The 25,046-nt window shown below is 41.7% G+C and overlaps 1 protein-coding gene across 13 annotated transcripts in view; it reads right to left on the reverse strand.

Moving 5' to 3' along the window:
* Nucleotides 1–372: 372 nt before the first annotated feature.
* The window catches only part of LOC102308108 (adhesion G protein-coupled receptor L2), an 89,082-nt gene continuing 64,408 nt past the window's right edge, over nucleotides 373–25,046 (reverse strand). For 6 of the 13 annotated variants that reach the window (XM_005912645.3, XM_014332463.2, XM_005912644.3 and 3 more), the window contains 13 exons: nucleotides 24,145–24,328; nucleotides 22,438–22,560; nucleotides 20,528–20,733; nucleotides 20,087–20,260; nucleotides 18,703–18,912; nucleotides 16,031–16,251; nucleotides 15,202–15,268; nucleotides 12,982–13,073; nucleotides 11,541–11,709; nucleotides 9,488–9,616; nucleotides 8,317–8,413; nucleotides 7,119–7,244; nucleotides 373–2,457 (listed from right to left, as the gene is read on the reverse strand). In XM_005912645.3, the coding sequence (XP_005912707.1) occupies nucleotides 1,586–2,457; nucleotides 7,119–7,244; nucleotides 8,317–8,413; nucleotides 9,488–9,616; nucleotides 11,541–11,709; nucleotides 12,982–13,073; nucleotides 15,202–15,268; nucleotides 16,031–16,251; nucleotides 18,703–18,912; nucleotides 20,087–20,260; nucleotides 20,528–20,733; nucleotides 22,438–22,560; nucleotides 24,145–24,328 (2,670 nt within the window). In that variant the 3' untranslated portion in view covers nucleotides 373–1,585. Of the gene's footprint in view, nucleotides 2,458–3,082; nucleotides 3,137–7,118; nucleotides 7,245–8,316; nucleotides 8,414–9,487; nucleotides 9,617–11,540; nucleotides 11,710–12,981; nucleotides 13,074–15,201; nucleotides 15,269–16,030; nucleotides 16,252–18,702; nucleotides 18,913–20,086; nucleotides 20,261–20,527; nucleotides 20,734–22,437; nucleotides 22,561–24,144; nucleotides 24,329–25,046 lie in introns of all 13 variants that reach the window. The other 7 variants (XM_005912647.3, XM_042219551.1, XM_005912646.3 and 4 more) reach the window with 4 other exon arrangements.

Consider the following 25,046-nt stretch of genomic DNA (forward strand, 5'->3'; position numbering starts at 1 on the left):
CCCTGAATTGGTTAAGCAGCTGAGAAAATGCCTGTGTGAATGGAAAAATGGGGATTTTTGTTTTTTATATGTCATGAATTATAAAGTTATCCATGAATTTATTTATATTTGAAACACAATATGACGTCACTAGCAAATCACGTGTGCATTAATCCACCCAAGAAAATACTTCCACACAAATCCACAATTTATTCCCATTTACGAGAAGAAGAAAATTGATAAATGTGTCCATGTGTTTATGTAAAAATGCTTTGTTTTTTTCACCAACAAGTCTGTAGTTTGGGTCTATTTGTGGGTTTTACCTTTAATAAAAGTGTGAAATATGTCTGTGATTTATTATTCCGAATGCGAATAAGCAACCAAACATCTGCGAACAAGAAAAAATTTCACATTTATTTGATATCAAACAGGAGTTGAATTAAATACCAGCTGATGATGGGCTCTTACAAAAAGAAATAAAATGAACCTAATCAGTGCTGCAACAACTTTTCACACTTCCCAACCATGTTCTTTTTTTGTTTTTTAACATTTTTCTTGGAATAATTAATAAATTAATTCGTGTCAAAGGATGAAATGTCCTCAAAAACTGCAATATCGCATCTACGTCGCATTAAAAAAAGTCTCAGAAACCCGACAATTTCTTTCAAGTAAAATAAATTACACGAGGATCCAATTTTACTCCAAATCTGTGCATGGCCCGGTGTTAACAAATATTAACTACTGGCGAAAACTCATCATTCATGAAAGCAAAAAGCACTTCACAAGCAGAGACGTGAGCATGATGATTTCATATGGATTTTGTATCTCCCAAAAACTTTTTTTTAAATGATTTTCTCATATTCAAACATACTACAACAAGTCAAGTGTGAGAGGAAAAGCACATTTCCACCATTTTTGATTAGCCTTGTCTGAAGAATCTTATTAACATTGAAAGGGCAAGAACTACTGAATGGTTGCCTTTCTTCTTCTTCTTTTTTCCTTTTTTAATTTCACTTTTTACACTAGTGGTACAGCAAAATATATTTTTTTCAGCTGTTACTTTGACAACAGTTAAATGTGCAATAGAGAAAATATAAGGCCTGAGTCTGAATTAGTGGTTTCTTAACTTTACAGTCCTGACTGTGTAGTGGAGCCACACTAGTTCTAGTTCTGCACTTCTTGACTAAAAAGACCCCAGTTCTTCAAAGCCCCCCCAGGAATACGTCAGGAGTTTCATAGTTCTTAGAGTACTTTTCCCCCTTTTTTTCTCTGTTTTTTTTAACTCTTATTCTTCGATTTTTCTCGCAGTACAACAGAAATGCCAGATTTATCTCGGCCTACGTGTCATTCTCTGCTCCTCTTTAGTCCAACAGCAGAGCCTTCACAGTCCACATTTGTCTGGCCTCAGATGGGATGTGTTTTGTGTGTTAATGAGATCTGTGTGCAAAAGTCATGTATTCATTCATTCCTTTTTCCACCCAACAACTTTTCACTTCTTGTCCTGACACAAAGAACAGAAAGAGCGTGTGAAGTGCGGAGCCAGGCTCGCCGGCTCTCTCCGATGCACCCGTCCTGCTAAAACCTGTGCAAACAAAGCGTCGCCCGCTCAGAGGCTGGTGATGAGCTGCATTTGTCCGTCGGCGGGCACCTCTCCGTCATGCGCACAGTCTTCGTTGTTGGGTGGGATGATGCACCCGTCGCTGGTGCCCCGGTTTATGTGGTAGTAGGACAGCGGCTGCGGCGCATCGCCGAGCTCAGGCATGCTTTTGTGATACGCGTCCTCGCTCTCGCTTTGAGGTGAGGGGGAGAGCTCCTCCTCCTCTTCTTCCGGAGGGTATGGGGAAGCTGAAGGCGAGGGGGAGTCTCTCAAGTTTGGCATGCTGGTATAAAGGGAGTCTCTATTGTTGCTGGGTGAATGGGAGCCCATGTCCTCCTCTGCGGTAACAGTCTCAGAGCCATGGCCGCTCTGGCCCTCCAGGCACCTGGGGGCCTTCTGGGAGCTGTACAGCAAGGAATGAGTCCTCTGGGGCAGGAGAGGGGCTTCCAGCACCTCCTTGTGGTGGGGGTGCAGGAGCAGCTCCAGGGTGGCGTGGCCTCCTCTTCCGCTCCCTCTCTGCGGGGATGAGGCATCGGCGTGATCTGCCACGATGGCGTCATCCTCGCTCCCGCTCCCACCCCCGCCCCCTCCCCGGTCCACCGTCACCCTGGTCTGCGGAGGCAAGACTCTGTCCCTCTCCCGTGGAGCATCGCGACCTTTGGGAGCCCCGCGGGGCCTGAGGTTGTTGTGGACAATCTCGGATATGATCAACTTCTCAAAAGCGGCATCGTCCAGGTTGAGGCCCCCCAGGTCACCCGGGGCTCGAACGCCCACGGCCTCATAGTCGTCGTCTCGCAGGGAGTAGCTGTTGTTGAAATTGCCGTTGAGGGGGAGGGTGTCCATGGCACTGATGTCCCTGCTGTTGCTCAGAGACTGCTGTCCTGCAAAGAAAGGCGGAAATGAGCAGGTGAGACGCAACGTTTCAGCTTTTCACAGAACAAGGCGGTCTCCACTACATCATCCACATGTGCTTGATACTGCTCAGGACACTTTACTCTTGTACTCTTTGATCTCTTGATTCATTTTAATTTTAAACAAATATCCAAAAAAAAAGAGAAAAGAAAACTTTTAAAATTCAAAGGAGAACCCAATTAGCTTCCCACCACGTCCAAGCTCATTACTGCTGAATATCATTAAAGCCAATCTAAGAGATTATCCTGAACAATATTGAAGAAATGAGAACAAAAGATGGCTTAGAAATCAAAAATATAGTACAGCAACATGTAATTAGGTAGCTCATGACCAGGTAACAAAGCAGCAGGAAAACAGAAGAAAACTGGAATAAAAGAAAGAAAGAAGTACAAGCTGATGAGGAAGTGCAGTGATGTTAACAATGAATAAAACATTCCAGCAAAACTATAAAAAAATAAAGAAAGAAAGAAACGAGGGCATAACAAAAGAGTAATGTCAAACACAGATGGCAAACCACCTCTCTGCACTGGGGCCCCACAAGCACAGCAACAAGCCCCAAACACCACAACACACAGGCAGGGTGCAATGACTCACTTTGCCACCACTCACATCAAGTGTGTCTGCTCAGGCTACCTGGCCTAAGAACAGCTGATTTGCAAAGAAAGCAAAACAGATGCTTTTTTTCAATTGAAGCAGAAACAATAAAATCACTCAAATAGGAAAAAAGTGGAAGCTCGTAACATCCATCCCGGATTCAGTTGACCCAGCTGGGATTGTGTCCTTGCGCTTAACTCGAGTTTAGTGCAGAGGCTTTGCTTAAATCGCTGGACGTAGATGGAGAAATTATTTTGTTTACCAATTTGAGCGAGCTAAAGGACAAATCATGGACAACTGAATCCTGGACTCAGCAGGTGAAAGGGTTCAGCAGCAAGCAGTCTTTAAAAAAAGAAAAAAGAAAGAAAGTTGACAGAAAAAAAAGAAAAAGAAGAAGTCAAAGAAAATATTTCCTGATGAAACTATTTCTTTCTGAGAAACACAAAATTTTTCCGCCTTTTTCAAGTGTACATCTATCAATTTTACACGAGCGAAACACACACACAGACGTACACACAACAGATTACTCCTATTCTGTGCAGCCCTCTGACTAAGCTCAAGTAGCAGGATGGATGTGGGGAAAAACAGAGGGAGGGAGGAGGGGGCTGGTTTGATTTGATGAGGATTTTATTTACTGGGTAGACTGCGAGTGATATTTCGTAGGCTGACGGCTGTGTCGTCACGAGCACACATAAAAAGGGGAAAAGGGGGAAACTGCACTCTTTCAAACTTGTCAGAATATGATGATGGTACCTGGAAAAAAAAGCTCTGAAAACAACATCAAAGAGATTTCCTTTAAAAAAAAAAAAAAAAAAAAACGCAAAAAGAGTGCAGGGTGCAAAAGGACACAAAAAGGCAGTGGTGGTAATGGTGGAGGGATTATTAGACAGTTCTCTCAAAAGGCCCGACTTCCAGATTTGCATTTGTTTATGCTCAGCTGGGCGATTTTGTTGCAGACAGGTATTGTCTACCGGGAGAGTGGGTGAGGGAGGGAAATGATGTGAACAGAATTCAACTGGACACAGAGACAGCTGCACTCTGGGAAGCTTTCCAGCAGAGATTCATCCAAGATGTTCTCCTTACCAATTTTACAGCACCGGATGAGCATCTGTGGAGTATTACTGAGTATTAATACACTTTATAGTAAAAGACATGCTCATCTTTTTCGCAGGAGCTAAGTGTAATGACTCTAGCAGGGGAAATTTAGAATAAGCTTGAGTTAAACGTGACATTCTCTCGGCACTTATTTCATCCTTGGATGGTGATCTTCACACCGGGATTTGACATTTGTGTGTCGCAGTGCTGTCTTCTCTCCTCAAACTAGTTTCCATATGTAGATCCTTACATCCTTTTACTATTATTTTTTTGTCTTTTTACTTTCTGCTGTCCTCCTGTTTAAACGCAGCTCAGCAAAGCGGTCCTCTGCAGTGGGATATAAGCTGTTTCTACAGGTAAAGTGGAGATTTAAGCTTGGACCCAAAATGATCTGCTAATTAAATATTGCCATTTTTACCTGCCTGCTCTGTTCTGGTGTTAACCTGCAATTATCCAACAACGATTAAGCAGGTAAACATTTTAGGCCAATAAAGCAAATGCTGTCTGCACACACACACACACACACACACACACAGATACACGCACACAGTTTTGTGTTGAGCTGCTTCGCTGCTGCAGAGCTCTAGAGAGCAGGGCAAAAATATATATCACAAAAATGTCTTTGAGTTCCTGAACAGACATTTTATGGTCCCAACCCTGCTTCATTATCTCTAAGTGTGAAGTGCACTCATTGTGCTGCAAGCCAGTTTGCAGCACAAAACGAGAGCAGCAGCCGCAACATGTTAAAGCTATATGTTACTGCAAATCTTGCTCCTTATACACTTTTGCCATAGAGCTTGTATTTTTTTAAATATTCTCTTTTATCATCAAATGCGTGTGTATATCTGAGAGCTGTGACTCTGCCCGCATTGCGTCATGTGCTTCTGCTTTCTCCCCTTTGATTAGGTTTCCTTTGCTTTGCCAGTGAGGAACTAGGTCACCATAAACACTAACACAATTTACGCTCGGGTTTTTCTTTAAGTTAGCTAAACAGAATGCAAAGATCTCGTGTAAATACGTCGCTCGTAAATGGTATAAACGATCCGAATCGTCACCAAAAACCTTGCATTCAAGAGAGGGCAATTCTCTTATGACTGCTAAGTGGACGAGATAAGATAGCATTGACGTCTCGGAGTTTATCTCCCTCTGTGTTTACAAAGGAGAAAATTGCCTCGATAAGAACAAACAAAAATACAGAGAAGGTGTGAATGAAGAAGAACAAAGCGAAACCTTGTGTAATTATTCTCAACATTTCCATTCATGCTGTGTCACAACCGCAACCTCAACAGTTTCCATGTTTTTGGTGAATTTAGTAAACAGACTTAATGGAACAGTTCGACATTTTGAGAAATCGTTTCTGGCAGAGGCTTAAATGAGATGACTGGTACCACTCTCGGTATCTGTCTCTCAAATATGAAGCTGCAGTCGGGAGAGGGCAAGCTTAGAATAGCATAAAGACGGGAAGCAGGGGTAAACAATTAAGACAGCTCTGTTAAAAGAAAACAAAATCTGGCTACAGGCAACCCTAAAGCTCTCTGATAGACATGTGATATCTGAAATTATTATAATACATGCAAGAACTTTTGCTTAACTCTCTCTTAACTGGTTACTTCCTTTCTCTGCTCGTTGCCTGGGAACTGCTCAGATCAAAGAAAGAGCCGGCAGATGACCTGCCCGGAAGTGGCAAATTGTTGTTCTTGTATGGATTAAACAAATGAGATGGATTAATTAGCGTTAATTAGTGTGCTTTCCAAGTGCTGATAGATCGAAGTTGTCACTGAAGGAACTCAGGCTGACTGTTTTGCCACAAAGACTGAAACCTGTTGTTCTTACACGTTTGCTTTTGCACAAATTCAACAGACAGGATAAAACCTGTTAATTAGTAAGTCTTGCACTTGCTGGTTGGCGGATTTTCTTATCATTTTGCGAGGCTAAGCTAGCCATTTCCATCTGTTTATACCACAGACTGTAGTTAAAAGATGGATGCAAACTCAGGGCTGTCTTGTCAAGTCTGTCCTGTAAAAAGTTCTGTACATTGAATTTCATTGACTAATAATGTGCAAATATCAAAGAAAATGCCAGATGTAGCAAATATGATACCAATGAAATATATATTCATACATGCAAATTCATTTTTTGCACTTCTCCCGCTTTTGATTAAAGCTGCTGTCGCTCCTTTCAATCCTCCGCTCCCCTTTCAACAAATTAGCTTTTAACCTAAGCCTAGCGTCATCCATGTCGAACTATGTGATGTTGGGAGGACACAAGTATGTTTGCTCTGGTTACAGATCCTTTTGCGTAGCCAAATACAAACATGGTACTGTAAAACAAGCCCTATGGAGGCTGCTGCCTTATTTTGGAGTGAAAAGTGATCATATGGGGCTAAGTTTTAGCTAATGCTAACTTAGCTGGGACAGCGCCGCCATAGGCTATATAAGTATAGATTCTACATTTATGGTTAAACCAAACTCGTGTGCTGACATCCACCCATCAGCCATGGCAGTCGTACCCGCAGTGTAAATAAAATTAATTTTGCACAGTAGTTACGAAGGGTAGTTTTTTTATGCTAGAGTGTAAGCTTTTTTTCTCCTGCTCTTCATGGTAAGCTAACCTGTTGGTTTTCCAATTATAAGAGATAAAACATTAAAATTAGCAGGCTTTCTAGTTGCAAGCTGGTGGTTTTTTTTTTGTTTGTCTTGTTTTTTTTTTTACAATGCCAAGCTGTCTGTTTCTCTCTAGTTTCACTCTTTTTGCTGAACTAAGCTAGCTTTGGGGTTGACTGGCAGAAATGAAAGCCGTTACAATCCTTTTGTTTGTCATTCATCTAAAAATGAGCAACTGAATGAAACATAATGTTGCTTTAAACATAAAAGGAAAAGCAAAAACAAAACAAAAAAGCAGATAAAATGCATAAGAATAAAGGTGGAGGGCGGATGTGCACCTGGGGAGTGAAAAGCCGGTGGAGAGGGGGTGTTGCACACCACGGTTTCTGCCAGAAGGTTGTTATAAGGGTTAGTGTCGTGGGTTCGAAGGAGAGGGTTAGTTAGGAGGTAGTTGCCAGTCATCCCTGAAATAACAGGAAGAGAAAGACAGAGAGGGAGAAAAATTAGGAGGGGTGGAAAAAGCAGCTGAAGAAGAGAGCCTGAGTCATTGTATCTCATGGTCTGTGGTTATATGTTGGTTAGCTGTCCACATAAACAACGGAGCTGACGTTCACTGTCCAGAATCTCACACTGCAGAAGATTTACAGCCTGCGATCCGTCTGCCTTCTATTATGGACAAGGCAGCCATAGAAACGCCGGTCAAAGCAAACCATTATCCAAACAGTCATCTGCTCTAACTGACAAACAGTATTACTGCGACAAGTGTCAACCAAAAAAGCATAGCTGCACAATCAGCTGCTGTGTTTATATGGAACTAATTCATCTAAACAAACTCGTTGGGTTGAGACAAAAAACGAAACACGTCTAAGTGGCGTGTTGTGACCATGTCACAGCATCCCCATCATCCTCAGCATGCTTGTGTATATCTTTAGGAATGCAATAACCATCCCCTAAAATAAATAAATAAATAAAAATAAAAATAAATCCAAACTAATTGAGAATTGGAGCCAAATCTGTGCTGGCGCTGTCTGCAGCCTGAGCTTCATGATGCTGGGATCAGTCCAAAACCTGCTCTGACCTCAGCCTGACTTTGCTCGTCTCCCTCCCCTGCTTTCATGCTGACAATCACCCCAGGATGAAGATGATTTAGAGGGCTGCTGCGCAGTCAGTCTCTCCGCTCAGGGTCGTTATTTGAACTCAAGTCCTCGTCTATAACTTTTTATGCCAGACTAAATATCGCACCTCCTTTCTGTCACTATTTTTTCCCCTCCGTTCAGAGGATCCCGGCGAGCAGGAGCGTAGCGGAAAAAGCTCTGAACTTAAGATACACAAGTAACATTTAATGCTATTTTTTGATTGCTTGGCGCTAAGAGAACGGAGGCATTAAATCGGGTCTTATCTTACTCCTTTCTGAGCTGCCACATAGCCAGGTGGGTCGCATCCATTGATGTGTTTATTGTGAATTCAGAGCTTCATCACAAAGAGAATGGCGTATGTGTCTCGTCTGGCGGTGGCGAAGGAGAGATGGCTGCTTACCCTGGTTGAGTGTGGAGGTGCTGTTTATGTCTCCTGAGATGAAGGAGGACTCTGACTGCTTCCTCACAGTGTCGTTCCACATCCGCCTGATGCGGCTCTGGGTTGAGAAAAAAGGCAGCCACTGATCAGGACTCAACACGGCGCGACTTTTATTGAAGGCTTTTTTGCCCCAAAGGGTTGAGTGGCTATGCGAGTTTGTGCTTCAAACCTGCACTTGTACACAAAAAAAAAATCCAGCTCATTCACCGCTTGATGACATGTTTGTGTTCAGGTACAACAAAGCCCTTCACGTGCTATTGATCCAACCAAAAATGGATACGCTGAGAGTCTTACGGTTTGTAATTTGAGAGATCGGCCCTGAGCAGCATTTTTTTTTCTTTTTTCTTCAGATGCTAAGAGCAGGAGCATCCGCCAAATTCCCAGAGGTGCTCTTAAGATAGCTCTCACAAAGACAAGAAAGAAGATATTACCACATGCATGTATCTGGGTTTTTTTTTTTTGTTTTGTTTTTACAATTTTCAAATAGGGTCTACCTGCGGCCACGATAACACACATATGAAAGAAGCACTGGGTGTAAATGCCTTTTCGGGATTTTAAAAAAGGAAAGATTTCTTAACACAAGTGACAAGAAAACTTCAAGTCCATCCTTTGATCACTAACATTTAACATTACACAGCCAAACAATCTGAAAACTACACTTAAGCTACAATGTGAAAGCTGAAATGTGACATAACGCACTGCACTCTGTGACATTTCTATTTCAATGCCCAACCTCTGTAGAGAAGCTTGGCTTTATGGAAGAAAGTGCAAATTTAGCGTTTAAGAATCCTTTTCAACACTTTTATATTTTCAATCAAAAGATAAGAGTGTGTTACTTTGTCTCTCAAACTTCACACCTTGTCTGTACTCATGGAAAAGCACTCAGCCTGAAGGCCATTTGTAGCTCAGTCTTAAAAATGGCTTAGAGTCTATATATGTTTAAGAAAACAGGGCTAAATACTTTGTTTTATTTTGGCCTTCAAAAATGCAAGAAGGTAGCGAAAAATACTTTATGAAAAGCCCGTAAAATGTTCAGTAATTAATGAATTACTCATTCTCTGCGGTGCAGTCCATTTTAAGGCACAGTGCTCTAAATCCTAAACCGTGATATGCCAGATTCTCTGGTGTGTACCTGAGTAGCGGACGAATAGCGGGCCGTGGATCGAGACGTGGCTGTCTTGGCTGAGCTGTGGGAACCCTCAGACGGCAGCGCCCCGCAGCACTGGGACTGACGGAAACATTTGCTGTACTCTTTGCGTACCTGCAGAGGAATAAAAGATCAGGACAAACTCAGCATACAGACACAGACAGCAGCCCCCCCCTGAGAGATGCAAATCCCAAATCTTTATCAAATGCCATCCAGCTGACAGCAGTTTAAATGTCATATGTGTAAGGGCAGGAATAACAAACAGTGTGCAGCATATTGCAATATTGTAACAAGAAAGCATTTTGACATGAGTGTTGCTACATATGAATATATGAAATACCAGTTAAAAAAAAAACCCAAAAAAAATAAACTGGAAATGCTCCTATAAAGAGATACAAATAGCCACAACTGAAATCTACTTTAGATTCAGTGACAAGCAGGCAAATCTTAGCTTAAATCTTTAGAAAATTCCCCCTTTTAGAAAAGGTGAAACAATTACTGAATGTTTCCTCTATTTTAAAAAAGACAATTATAGATAACAGTTAACACACATATTGTTCTGTCTCTACAGCAGTTTAAAATGAAATTAATTTATTACCATAGAGGACAAAGAAAGGCAAAAAAATATCCTGACATTTGAAAACCTGCAACAAGCTGTTCATATTTGTCCTAAAAAGTAACTATAAACCAACTGTGCAATTAGTTAACTAGTTAATATCTCCTCGCTAATTTCCTGCCAATCAACTAATCACTTAGAGTGATTAATTATTAATAAAACTTATTAAACTTGTTTAAGTAATTCTCTTCCTTTAGTTTACAAAATGAGAGAAGACAACTCAAATCATAGCTGTCACAATGTTGGATAATTAAAAGCTACTTTCAGCTGCTCCCTTATTCACAGCGGGTAACCACAGCAGGTAACTGAACATGTTTGATTTGGCAGTTTTACACTGGATGCCCTTTCTGACTCAATCGCAAAGGCCATTTGTCTCTATGGTTGGAAATGAGTAAACCGCAACATAACGAAGCCACAAAATGTGGAGATACCGGGGACTGAACCCAGGGCCTAATACACTCTACCACTGAGCTACATCCCCACACAGATGCCGGGAGTGCAATTATCGTGACTAAACAAATTCCCGCATAAATATTGCATATTTGTCACATGTTCATGTTTCAGATCATCAAAGAAATTAGACAAAGATAACTAAAGTAAATACAAACGGTGATTAAATTTATTAGAAAGCCATCCAAACCTCCCTAGTCTTCTGTAAAAAAGTATTTTTCGGCAGTCCACAGAATATCTTCCCTTGGTTATTTTTTGACGAATGTGAGACGAGCCTTTGTCCTCTTTTTGGTCAGCGGTGATTTTCTTCTTGGAACTCTCCAACTGTAAAATCATGAACTCTGACCTTTACTGAGACAATTGAGGCCTGAAGTTCTTCAGATGTTGCTCTGGGGTCTTTTGTGACCTCCTGGATGAGCCGTCGATGCACTCTTGGAGTAATTTTGATAGCCTGCTGTTCCGCGTTTTCTCCATTTGTGGATAATAATGGCTCTCACTGTGGTTCACTGGCATCCCAAAGCCTTAGAAGTGGCTTCGTAATCCTTGGCAGACTGATAGATGTAAGTGCCTTTGCTTGTCTGCTGTTTCTTTAGAATGTTTGGCTTTCTAAGATCTTTTAGCTTACTTCACTTTGTCAGGCAGGTTCTATTTAAGCGATTTCTTGATTCAACAGGTCTGGCTTTCCAAAACATTTTGGTAAATAAGAGTTAATTCATGATTTAATAAGGGGGACAATTACTTTTTCCACATAGGCCCAGCTAGGTGTGGATAGCTTTTTTCCACTTAATAAATGAAATCATCATTTAAGTGCATTTTGTATCAACTCGGGTTGTCTTTGTCTAATATTAAAATTTGTTTGACAATCTAAAGCATGTAAATGTGACAAATACGCAAAAAACTAAGAAAACAGTTTTTCACCTTACTGTTAATCTATTTTACAGCATATCTGAGACACAGAAGGACAAATCTTACTTTTTTCTGCAGCAGGCAGTGAAAGATGAAGATGAACATCCCTTGCAGAGTGTTGAAGATGGTAAAGAGGTAAGCCATCACTATTGAGGACTCATTGAGAAAGAACAAGCCAAAGGACCACGTCAGCCCCAAAAGACAAAGTAGAGCAAAGGCTCCTAACACCCATGACCTGCAAAAGACAGGAAAGAGCAACATTAAAACAGCAAAAAATCCTAAATTCCCTGCTTCTCCACTCCTGGACAACACCTTTTTGAAACACCGGTTTTTTTGCTTGACAATTTGCACTAGTGGTGGCAAAGTGTAAAAATGCTGATACAAATTTTGCAGACAGCGCACGTTCACTGTCTGACAGTTAGGAAATTTCCTTGGTCTTCCTCTGAATTGTTGTCTAACAAGACTGCAAACACAGCAGGATTTTCCTTGGTGGTTTCCAGAATATAAGATAACTCGACAGTCAGTTTCAGTGGCGATGCCTGGTCGTTACTGACACACAAGAGAGAAGTAAGGCATCCCCAGAGAGATACCATGAGCCTGGAAATAAATGGGACAACAGCATGTTGTCGGTGGGAGAAAAATCACAGTGAACAATGTTGAAAATGACGCCTAATTCTGCTTGCTGTCTAGTGCAGCGAAGATGTTATTTCATTGTTTAACAAGTTCCTAAATTTGAGTCAGAGACCAAATTCATAGCAGATTCAAGTTGGACCATAACAGTTAATGACTACTGAGTACTTATTATAATGTGAGAAATCCAGCATCCATAAATGTGAGTTTTGTCTGTGCAAAAAAATCCAAAAACCAGTTCAATGCCTTATCTTGGGTTTGGACCAAAATCAGAGTGAATGTCTTTGAATCAGACACCCACATAACATATGTTGGCCTGCCCTCAAACATATTGTTGAGCAAGAATCCAGGCATAGAAACGGTCAGAGGCTTTCGTCTTTTCACAACCAAACGCAGCAGACAGAAAACGAAAACACTGAGGCCCTCCTGTTTTTGTTTTAAAACTTCAAATCTGCAAAGATTGCGGTTGAATCCGCCTTTCAAAGAAGCCTATAAACTATGCCAACACAGGAGCAAAAAGATACAAAGGTCAGAATTGCAGTTATGAAGAAATAAAAAAAATATAAAAAGGCAATATACCCCAGCGTAGCGCAAATACAGAAATCATAAAATGAACTAAAAAGGCACCACCTACGGACTGAAATAAAATCTAAAGGGAAAATTACTGGTCTGGTCGGGTTTAAGAGAGGAGAAAATCAAATAAACGTGTAGGTCAGAAGCTGCTTTTGAAATTTCAGGAGGTAGGCAAAAGCAGTAATGGTGCATATTATTTTTCTTCCCACTCCCCCCGCTCAGCAAACACACACACACTCTAACAGCAAGCAGCCACAGCTCAGCCTCCTTATCGACTAGAGTGACACCCCCCCGCCTCCCTCACCTTATACCCCCGATCCTGGACGAGTCAGGTTTCATGGAGGTGGAATGCTTCACCATCTTGTACATGGTCACCACCAGGAAGATGACATTGACCTGTCAAAACAGATGCCACATAAGGGTTAACAGAACGCATTTAGGTAGTCACGTGATTCCTGCTGTTACCACCAACGAATGGAGCAAGTGCTCCAATCCTTTACTGTCACGCTGACCTTGTGTTTGATTTCTTCAATTCTATATATGCAAATAGAAATCTTGAAATTAAAAAGTAGTCAGTGCAGAAAACAGCTCCCTTAACGTTTTACATTTTCAACCAGAATATTTTTTGAAGCTATTCTCTCGCTGGCTCCGTGGCGTGTGTCAACACAAACACACCTTTACGGAGAGGAATATGAAAATTTAATGCCTCTGTGCAGATCACAAAGTACATTGACTTTCAAAGAGGAAAAACAACTGTGAGAGGTTATCGCCTTGGTCTGCTTCACACAGCTTCGATATTCAACATCGGCTACATTCGAAATTTCTCCCTCATGTTTGTCATTACAGCTGATTCCAAACACAGAGTACAAATCCACAAAATAAGGGACGTCTATCTGATGAAACAGATCTAATAAAGTGCAGGCAAGAGCGCCGGGAGAGAGAAAAAAAAAGTTCAATCTAGTGGGGAAAGTATAGAGTTTGAATGTCATGTTTTAAAAACAAGCTTCACCGAGGCCAGGAAAAAAACATTTAAGTGATTCAAGCCATATATCCAGAAAGGTTTCGATGCTTTCAGGATGTCTCTATCTCTAACTCTCTAAGCACTGCAGGCCTGTAGCCACAAAGGGAAAGGGAGGAGATGCACTTCAATTTGGCACGATACCACATTCAACCTTTGAAATGTTCTTCTGTTAATATTCAACGAAAAACAAAAAAGAAAAAAATGGATCCGGAGCCTTATCACATGAAAAACTTCTACCCTCAAAAACCTGCTCCGGGCGTGCATTTTTCAAGCGCACCCAAGCGCTTCGAGCGTGAACGGGGGATAATAAAAGGCACGAGTTGGCATAAAAACGGACCCCTAATGATCGAGATGTAGTGCTCTCCAGTTTATCAAATATTTCAGTTTCAATTCTCATTCACAAATCAGCGGCAAGATCCCCGGCATTATCCCGCGTGAACGCATCCCGAGAACACAGGCGGCAACAAAAGCAGGGTCCTAAATGGAAACAAAGAGGCTGTGAGTGGAACGCAGATGGAAACCAACAACAGCGGCGTTGAGAAAGATGGAAGAAAAAGGAGTGGCTAAAAAGACAGAAAGAGGCTTTTAGATCACAGCTTAGAGTAATGCCGTGTTTTGTCTCCCAGCCACAGGGGCCGATTTACGTCTGCTTGAGTCGAGAGGCTGGAGATGCATTTAACACAGCTGTAAGTGGTGACACAGATACGATGAGACAGACAGCGAGGAATGGAGTAAAGGGGGCACTCTGCAGAAAGATGAGGCGAACTGCATGTGCCATCTAAAATTTCTACTTCCCTGCGAAATCAAGTGCATATAACAGGGGCTGCCTACATGGGGTCTGGCGTCCATCTAGAGCCTATGGACAGATTTACATACGTGTTACTATATACGCCTATATGGATAAGCGCTCTGGGTCTGCTTAGGTCATGCTGAATGCGTGCATGTGATGCGCACACGTTGTGCGTGTGTCTATGCGCATGGCGAACACCCAGCGCCGTGCATGAAATATTAAAAGGTGAAGATGGAGATGTCCGCGCTCTAGGATTGGCTGGGGATGCGTCATAATCCTCAGCAGGGCTATGAGCTGTGGTAATAGTTGTCTGGCCCACCCACTCATTACTTCCATGTTCACCACCCCATCCCCACCCCCCGCCACCATCACCCTTGTTTTCCCACTGAGCAAATGACCTTCATGCCTGAAACGATTTCTCCTCCTGATTGCAGCAGGGGAGTATTCTCTAGATGTACAGCAAGGACCAAACAGCTTCAAGTTGTTGCCGCTCACCAATTCTGATTTCAGAGGATTTCATAGCTGAGTGGACACTGATGTCCTCGTGTCAGCTATAATGGGACCACTTTCCTTTCATGCAAATTGATCTGAGAAAGCAGAGCTAAGAGGCTGCCAGCACAGACGGAGAGAGAGAAAAATCTATAAACTATTCTCTGAGCTTTTCTTTCAAAGAACAAAAAGTTATCACACGCGTGCACAAATTTACAACTTACCACAATTATGAAGGTTACAGGTCCGATGAAGCTCCAGATGAAATGGTTGTCGACTCTTAACCAGCACCTATAGGGTGTAAAAGGTGGTGTTCAGTTCATTAAATCGTCTCTTTGTGAAAACAAAGTTGCTTCTCATTGATCGGAGCCCAGCAGAGCCGGCTGCATGATAGGCCGCAGCAACAGAATAGAAACTCCTTTGACCGCAAAGAAGAAAACCCGACCTTAAGGGAGTGCTGGCCTCGTGCCATGAGAAGCTGCAGTGTAAAAGCCAGTGGTTACTGGACTCATGACTTCACAGTCTGCAAATGTCTACAAATGTGGGATATCTGTGTGTATGTAAGAACAGTAAACATTGTAATGTAGACAGTTTAAGAATGAATTGCACCTCAGCCCACGTTTATCACCGGGAAACAGAATGGAAAATAGAGTCTGAAAAAGGCGGTTTACTTAAATTCCATAAATTAGAGAGGACTCGCCGTTTTACAAATCATAAAGCTTGCTGCTTGGATGAAGACCAGCAGAGGAGTGCATAAACTTTTAACTGACATGGGCGGCAATTATCCACATCCACAAGACTAAAAACCCAGCGAGCGAGTGCAGCTAGCCAGCACATTCATTAATGCAGCTACTTTGCTCACAGCCTCTTCTTTTAGCAATGACAGGCTGTAAATTTGCCAAGGGGCCAGAGGTGGACTACTCTTTGTGATATTACTATCATTAGCACATACAGTACATGCTGTGTGGGTGTGTCGCAGTGGGGAGAAGGGAGGACTAAAGCTTGTGATATTTATCCCGGGAAGAAGAGCCTCTGCAAAGATCCCACACTTACGCCCGCTGAGTGCCGTAGCTTCTGTAGTCAATGGCCGCTGAGATGCCCACCACCACGGCTGGGATGAGGTACCCAGACATGTAGTAATACTTCCTGCGTGAAAACTCGCTCTCAAACACCTCGACCAGCATGAGGTACAGCTGCACGCCCTCCAAACACATCCACACGAACGCGGCCAGGAAGCAGAAGTGGAGAACTCCAGCGATGATGGAGCAGACCAGCTGATGAGAAAATACAAGCAGACGTTACACGCAGAGGTAAAAGGACAGTGAAAGAGCTTATTTTACTAAACCCTGCGCCTTGGATGAACACGCTTCCCTCCCTGCTGCTTTGGAAAGGTTTATTCATGCGGTCAGCTTTCTGCTGTCTGGGCTGAGAGGAATTCAGAGTGTCATAACACCAATCAAAGCAACCATAATAAATGTGTAATTCTATGCTACAAAACAACACTCCTGACCCGGATGACCTTACCCTGCGAAACCTGTGGAACCCCCTGATGGTGACCTTACCTTGTGCTTTTGCCAGCACTTTCCACACACCCTCCATGTTTTTATCATTATTTTTCTATACTGAAAATAAAAGTCAAAAGATAAATAAATAGAAAGATTTTTTTTCCCTTTTTCATTATTACCAAAAATGACTTGTCTATAGTATTTAACACAAATCTGTATGTTTTTGCTTTAGAAGGGTGGTTAGTTTAAGTTAGTCTAGTTATTTATTTTTATTAAGACAGGACTAGATGTTTGCAGATGTATGCTAGCAGATTTCTGCACCTTTTAGCTGAAAATGTTTGTTTTTTAGTCCACAGCTTTGTTGTTGTCATTTGTGGGATCAGAAATGTGCCTTAGTAAGACCAAATACATGCTGCACACTCCTATAAATGATGAAGTGACGCTTTTAGCAGCTTAATAACACTTTCACTGGGAGTCATTGGACACCAAACCAGAGCTAAAAGCATAGCAATGATTGATAATTATTACCTTTATCTTTTAGATGGATGTTAACTGATGCAAAGATTAAGCTTTTTAACATGTTTTGAGATACACATTTCTGTCAAAGTTTGAAATTGAGAAGCTACATATTCAGTGAGTAAAGATGTATTTTAGTCTTTTTATATAAAAAAATATCTAGCAACAAATCAGCTTCATAAATATCAGAATCAGATGTTTGGAGGTACTTTCATTTTTCTATTGATCAAATAGTTCAAACACTCATTTTTCACACTTTATTAGAATTTAAAAATCTGCATCTTCCTCCTATAAATGTAACAGATTCCACAGATCTCAAAGTATCCGTTGAGGTTTCTCGCATGATGTCACGTGCACATTTCTGAAGAGTGTAACATGTGTGGTTGCTGTGTGGTCACCTGACAGGTTGCTGGCTGTCAGGTGAAATCGATCACAAAGAGGATGCTGCACCAAAAATCTCCTTGTGTTAGCTGAGGTATGACTGAGGCAAACGTTCTCCATTTCAAGTTCGTGTCGAGCTTCTTCCAAGTCTCACTGCTGCTCAGCTTTTAGTTAATGAGTGTTTGCAGACAAGTTGGCATCTCCCATGAAAACTACAGGCAACCGCAGCAATGTGAGACCAGAGCAAACACAGACCAGGAGAGAAATATAACTTTTTCCCTCCAAGCAACCAGTTTCTTTATTCCCCTTTTAAGCTAGTAAACAAAACAGAAATCTTTTACATAAATTTAAATACTTCTGAGATAGGTGAGTGTGAGAGAGAGAGATTAAGCTGTACCTGACTGTGGACCTGATTCAGTGTAAATCTGCAGGCCAACTGCAGCTAGCCAAGTCAAACCGCTCCTCACTCATGAAAGCAGATTTTTCAACTGCAAACTTGGTTTAAATTGAATATTCTGGAGGAATCTTACAGCAGACTAAATTTTTACATCCTCTTAAAATGATATGAAGAGTTATGTTCCAAAACCCAAACCGTAAAATTATAAAATGGTTAAATAATTCCTAAACAAAGCCTTTTATTTACTTTAAAGCTTTTATATTTATATTTTGGGGTTTAAGCCCTTTAACCTCTTGTGTTAGTTTTGCTCTCAACGCAAAGGAAGGCAAAGTTTCAACAACCAGTTTCCTCACAGCCGGGGGCAGGTCATTAACCAGCCTCCAGGCCTGTGTAACTGGATCTTTAGCAACCGACTTTCCCAGTGACTGTCAGCAGCGTCCATTAACCACTCGCCAAAAAGTTGCGAATACACATTTTTGCCTCACGCTCGGTGTTTCCCAGATGGCCCCGGACTGTTCTCTAGGCCGGTGAAACTGGGGGACACTGTCAACATGATTGTCACACGTCCAAAGTGTTGCAAAAGTTAACATCCCATTGTTAGCAGTTACATGTTTGCAAAACCTCAGCAAAAACATAAATAATTTCAGACATCTGTGATTAAATTACAGGAAGAATATTTGATTTCAAATAAATACGTTGCTGCCATAAAACTCCTGCTTTTAATATCTGCATTAAATTCTACCACTGGCAGACTCCTAATAGAAATATGATATTTTAATCTAATGTGGATTTTTTTTTTTTTGGTTTGCCACTTCAAAGGAAAACTGAAGGGAAAATTCAGGTGTACAAAAGGTTAATTACAGCAGATGAGACTATTAATCAGTAGTGTGAAATTAAAACCTTCTGCAGAGTCACTTCCACGGTACCTTTGGTTCTGTCATGTTGATGCCCACAAGAAAGAGAAGCTCGCCGATGAACAGGTTGAGGCACAGGTTTTTGTGAATGGTGTTGCGGTCACTCTGCAGACCTCTGAAGAAGCAGAAAGTGAAGAGGCTGATGGCCAGGCAGACCAGAGACACAGCAATGCCCATCCTGGTGATGACGGTGAGGAGAACCTCGTGCACGCTCCCGTCCCTCTGCAGACAAATAGAGGAAGCACGGACTGACTTTAAACTTTGCACCTCTCATTATAATGGGCAGCGTTTGAGCACGTAATGAGTGAAGCTGTGCTGGCCTAATGGGGACACACACGCACCCTGTATGTTGTCACTGAATCGAAATCTCTGGAGTGTTTAATCCTCGCTTATTACTGGGAAAGTCGCATCACCTTGCTGATATTAATGATTAGAGCATCCACAACATGTTTTGGTATTCATATGGCAACTTGACTGATTAAAACCACGCAACTATCCTTTAATCTCATTAGAGCTCATGAAGTTTCACGAGAAAGTGTTGCAGAAAGTGACATCAACAGAAAAATGCCACAAAAAGAGCTGTGAACATGTGGCATCCGCGTTCTCGCTTTGTGGTTGAATCACGCTGCGTTTCAGGAGGTCCAAAACTGAGCGTATTTCAAGACAGCCACCTGGCAAAAGTGAAAATAGCAGACACGACCATAAAAAAAAAATATCACTCAAGGACATGGTGGCCTCAAAGTGAGCCAATTCCTCCCGTGATATTTGTAATTTTATTGAGGGCAGGAGTTACAGTTGAGGTGATGTGTAGGGGATTGGTGGGGCTAAGCCTAGCCTCAGGGCTCTGGTTTCAAGCTGTGGTTAAGGTTGAGGTTAAGACAGATGACAGGCATAGAGTTCATGAGTTGGGACGTATTATTAGACAAACCACAAACTTATCCTCTACATTTATTACTGGCTAGGTCCTCGCTGCACATGCTATTTATCATGTAATTGGATTGTAATTGCATTTCGCGACCAAATGGGTCCAACACCACTTCAAGAGGGGTGGAGACACAAGTTAAAGCTGAAGTTATGTTGTTTCCCATGATTCTCTGAGACATATGCACAGAGGGATATTAGACATGGATCACAGGTAGAACATAATTACTTCTGATAATGGTATGGCACTTCCTGACACAAACTCGCACTTTTAAAGCGACAGCCCTGCTGCCTTTTCTCCACTTCTCCCTTTCTTCCCTGCCCTTACCTTCTCCTCCAGCTATAATCTAATTATCTCCACTGAAATGCCATTCTTGTTCTTGCCGCGTGTGCACAAATCTTTAAGTGAGACGGAAGAACGAGTAATTGAGACAGAAAAATAGCTTGAGCGAGCCACAAGGCGAGGGCCACTTACCACATTTCCCCGATGAGCCATGAGGATGGCAAAGTTGGTCAAGTGACTGCACGAGCAAGTGGTGTGGCTCTTATTGGTTTCCAGCAGTTTACAACCCTGAGTGGACCAGTATCCCATCATGCTCCTCTCTGAGTAATTCCAGAAGGAACAGTTGGGATTGTAATAATGTTCTTTCTGCAAAACACAAAAGCAGAGAGGGGGAAAAAATTAAACATTTATGAATATGCGCAGTTAAACACGTCAGTCATGTGTTTACTTCTCCTTTTTTTCGATTTTAAAAAAACGTACTCAATTATTTGTGAAGGAGAAAGATCAAAATGGTGCTAATCATCATAACGGCACACGGTTTCTCCTTTACTGTAAAAGGTATTGCAGTCTATCCTGTTTTTTGACAGCCTGGCTCTATAGTGTGGTCAGGGTAAATCTCCGAGGGAGGCTTACATCCAGGTGCTCCAGTGTGAAGATCACGGGGTCTGCCACAAACACACGGCTCGACTCCTTTGTAATAGAGGCTGACAGGATGTGGGAGTTGACAGTGAGAGAGAGGTTGTGTTTGTTCAGGTCTCCCATTCCCCGCAATGTGGCATTTTCTGTGCTGAGGAACTGACCCAGGTGCTTGTAGAGTACAAATACCAGCTTGGCTACACCTATAGCAAACAATAAGAAGTACAGCATTAGACATAATTTACAGTTATCTACCAAACAGTAATAATTCACTCCCCCAAAATAACACGGCTCACTGCATTTTATATAAAATATATAGATTGTTAAAACTGGTGCCTCTGCCAATGAACACACAGGATGTCGAGCCAGTTAGACAGATGAGGTGCACAATTCATCTGTCTGACTGCTGCAAAGCGCACTATACTTTACTCATTACAGTGATAATTAAGATTAATTTTAAAATATGAAACATCTGATCCATGTTCTTCATGTTTTGCATGTTTTTAAAACTATTTTTAATGGCAACCTTAAGACTCTTCATTGCAAAATGATGCGCTTTCGCTGCGTTGCTCCAGCAACATCATAATTAATGTCCATTGTTGCCACTAACCGACCATGTCACTGGGAAAAGATAAAAAAAGATTAAAAGCCAGGTGCACATGGGAGACATTTGCCTTTGGGGCTTGTTGACCAAAACCATGATCTTTATCTAGACAAGGTAGTTTGGTTCAGCCTAACAATACTCCAACTGAAAGCCTCAACATTAACGCAAAAATCAAACAAAGACTAAAACTAATGAGCAGTGAGTTATGGTTATGCATACAACAAGCGTCCCAATCTCCTGGGTGAAAGTCCTCTATTTAGTATTCCACCTCACCAGAAACTTCTGAAACATTTTGAGCAGAAGTTCTGTTTTCTGCAAAAGTGATCGTTACACTTTTTCCCCCCCTTCCTCGAAATATCAAAATGTTAAGATTAGATCACTAATCTCAGATCTGCGTGTGTGTTTGTTTGTTCACAAACTCCTCCTAAGATCATCAGGAACATCTTAGGCCCCTGTAAGTCTTTTACGTAGTCACTGGTTCTTATCTATATCAGATATTATGATGTTATCATGCTTCCAAGCAACCACCAAGCAACAGGTTTTTTTTAAGCCTTTATGCATCGTTAAAACCTTATGAAAGCAACCGATAGTTTTCATTTCAGGACAATAACATCCCATTTATGTCCACAAAACCTGAATTATACATGAATATATAGCTAAAATGCCCAGTGTTTAAGCTTTTAGCATTTATTGTGACTGGACAGCGGAAGTAAGACAGAGAAACTGGCAGAAAGACACACAGTAAAAACCCTTGGGGCAGATTTGAACACAGGCCTCTGCATGAGCCTTGCAGCACACAAGTCAACCGCTCAACCCAGTAAGCTAAACCAGCAGTCCTAGATGACACATATAATTAAAAAAAAACAACCCCCCCCCCCACCAAAACTTTGAGAACAAACAGGTCAAGCAATACTTCAGCATAGACATGCACAAACACATGAAACCTAAACAATGGTTGTTTTTGTTGACCCATATCCAAGGAGCATTGCCTTTTAGCATCGCTAATTCGTTCCAGGATTTATGCTAAGCTAAGCTAATAACCTCCTGATTATATTACCCCATACAGTGCAGTGTATGAGACTCATATTGTAACTCCCGGCAAAAAATAAATAAATCAATGAGCATATTTCACAAATGTCTTACTAATCCGATTCAAAATGCCTTAGCACGTAAAATCACTTTAAGGCATTAACCCAACTTAATTACCCAAATGAAAACAACTATGTGAATTAGGACATGGTTATGAACTACCATCGAACCATCTGATCAGCTAGGTGTTTCTTCTGCAGTGACGTTCTCTCACCGTTTTTGCTGTTGACTTTCACCGTGTTGGAAGACAGCTGAAGAGTCATTCCGCTCTTGCTCGTCTGTGGAAATCTGAAGTCTTGCACCTGCCCGTCGGTGCTTAGCACACACACCTCCAACACTGAGAGATGGCCGAGGCAAAAGGGAAAGCGACAGAGAGATTGAGAGAGGGGGAGATGTATTACTCATAGGCAACATTTGAGAAGCATTACATGGTGTTTAATAGAACTCTATCGCTCAGGCCCAGTGGGGTATGTGTAAAGACTCGAGGTTCATTGTACCAGTAACAGAATCCAGTCTTATTGGCAAAACCCCGTCGAGTGTCATTTACTTAAAAAACCATGTCACTAAGCTGTTGGCTGGCATTGTGAAAGCCTTGGAGGCAGGAGCGGAAGAAAAAAATAACAACAAGGGCAACGATAGAAGATGAGCAAATTCAAGCACGCAGCCTACTGCGGCATGAATGTCAAATATTCATAGGATCAAAAATATCATTGAGCTTTTACTTTACTTTTTCTTTCCCCTGTGGGTTCAGATAACTCTGGGCCTCGACGAGCAAATCTCTGAAAATCCTCCAAATTCCTGCAGCCCCTCTCTCTGGTATGCCAGCTGCCGGGTGGTGCTCCCTTTGATGTGTGAAATTATTAAAGGGTCAGGAGGACACACGTATCAGCACACTCCCTCCCATCAGAAACGGCCTCACTTCCTCAGATAGGTGGCTTCTGACAGACGGAGATGAGGAATTGTTCTCTAGCTGTTCCCCCCACCACCACTACCACCCGCCATCTACCTTTTAGCTCCCTTTCTCCCTTTTTTCCCTCGCCCTGCCCTTGATACTCGCCCGGAGATGCCATTTGAGCTTCGAGGAAACTGCTAATTAGAATCAACAATCATTTTCGGCTTTTTTCGACTCTTTTAAGAGAGGTCAGGTAGGCTGTTCTCTGAGGTTTCGTCATATTTAGTTATGTTTTTTTCATTATCTATATTGTGCAGATAAGCAAGCACTTGACAAGCTCATAAAAACTGTCTGAATGCGGTGATTAAATGGCTAATGTGAAACATATTACACAATGTGTTAATCAGTGCTTTTGGTAAAGACAGAGCAACTAGTCCCTATCAGTTTGGCTAACTACTTATTAATGGGAAAGGCTTAGAGGGAACAGATAGAGTGCCATGTGAATGGAGCAGTGCCATTCAATTGGTTTCTTTGTTTCCCCCCCCAAGAGGTCTGGACAGTTCATCTGGCAGCACCCATTCAATGAGGTGACTTTACAATGCGAGAAAAAGATTAAAAATCAATGAGGTATAAGACAAAAAGGGTAAGTGGAGGACCATAACCATAGAAACAAAGAGATACGAGTAGAAATATGACAGTTCACTGCACACAGCTGACTTATATGAATGAGATCATGTTGATAATAAAGTGCCTGCCTTTGAGGGCAAATTAGCTTTTTTTTCTCCCCACTTTTTTTGAGTCAAATCTTTTCTTATGACGTCAGTGAAACGAGATGAGATGTGGCTATTTTCAAAATGACGCTCTTCTTAAAGAATAGCTGCCTGAATGTGAGACAATTTTTACCGCTGTGTTTAAAACTATCTCCCTGAGACTGAAAAAAAAAGAAAGAAAAGAAAAGCCATCAACATCACAGACTGTGAATGATGGATGTGCACATGTGGTTTTCTCAGTTACTGGAGAGGAACTTACGGATATTCTCTGCGGGAACTTTCACGATGGCGGGCTCAATCAGGTTTTCCGCGAGGACAAACGCCCCTTCCTCCAGGGTATCCAGCAGCATCGTGGCGGCGTGTGTTTGTTCCGTGGAATTCATGTCTTTCCAGGATTTTAGAGCTTCTGGCCTCAAGAGGTTGTCAACAGTGTCCACAATCGCCTGTATCCATGGAGACAAGACAAATTTGTCAGCTTGCACTCCCTCCACCCCCAAATCATAACTTGAGTTTAATGACAAAGAGCAGGGACTGGAAAACAAATAATAATAATTATTATTTTAAAAAAAAGATCACAAAAGCAAAATCATTCCAACTGAAGACATGAAGGTCAGAGAAAGCCATGGGTAGCTAAAATAATAATGACGATGGAATATTTAGTGTGTATTATTTAATATTCTGTTTAAAAAGAATAAAGCTAATCTGGGGAAGTCTCTCGTGGGCCAGAGTCTTTATTGAATGATAATGCAAACATCCTTGAGGGTAAAAAGAAATACAAACCAAATGTTCTGGGATTTTGTTCCCCCTTCATTGAATGCTGCATTTGCCCTTCCTGCTTTAAGCAGCTATTTTTCAAAAAACAAACCAAAAAAGAAGAAGAAGAAAGCAATCGTATCCATGGACAATACTCTTATTTCCATAACAGGATCTGACCGTAATGACTTGGATACAATTTTCCTTGAGGAAAGAGGGCATTATCGTGAAATCCGTGTTCGGCGTAGTAGTGCAAGTGAAAACAGCAGAGAGAGGGGAGGGTGGTGGGATTTCTGCTTGTTTTAAATGGCAATCCTTTCATTTCCTGCTTTCTGATAAGCAGTATGCGAGCAAAACATTCCACAAAACCTACACAAGTATCATATGTTGATAAAACAAGAGTTTCCT

The sequence above is a fragment of the Haplochromis burtoni genome, unplaced genomic scaffold (genome assembly GCF_018398535.1).
Source record: "Haplochromis burtoni strain Fernald_Lab_line unplaced genomic scaffold, NCSU_Asbu1 Contig_3, whole genome shotgun sequence".
Lineage (NCBI taxonomy): Eukaryota > Metazoa > Chordata > Actinopteri > Cichliformes > Cichlidae > Haplochromis > Haplochromis burtoni.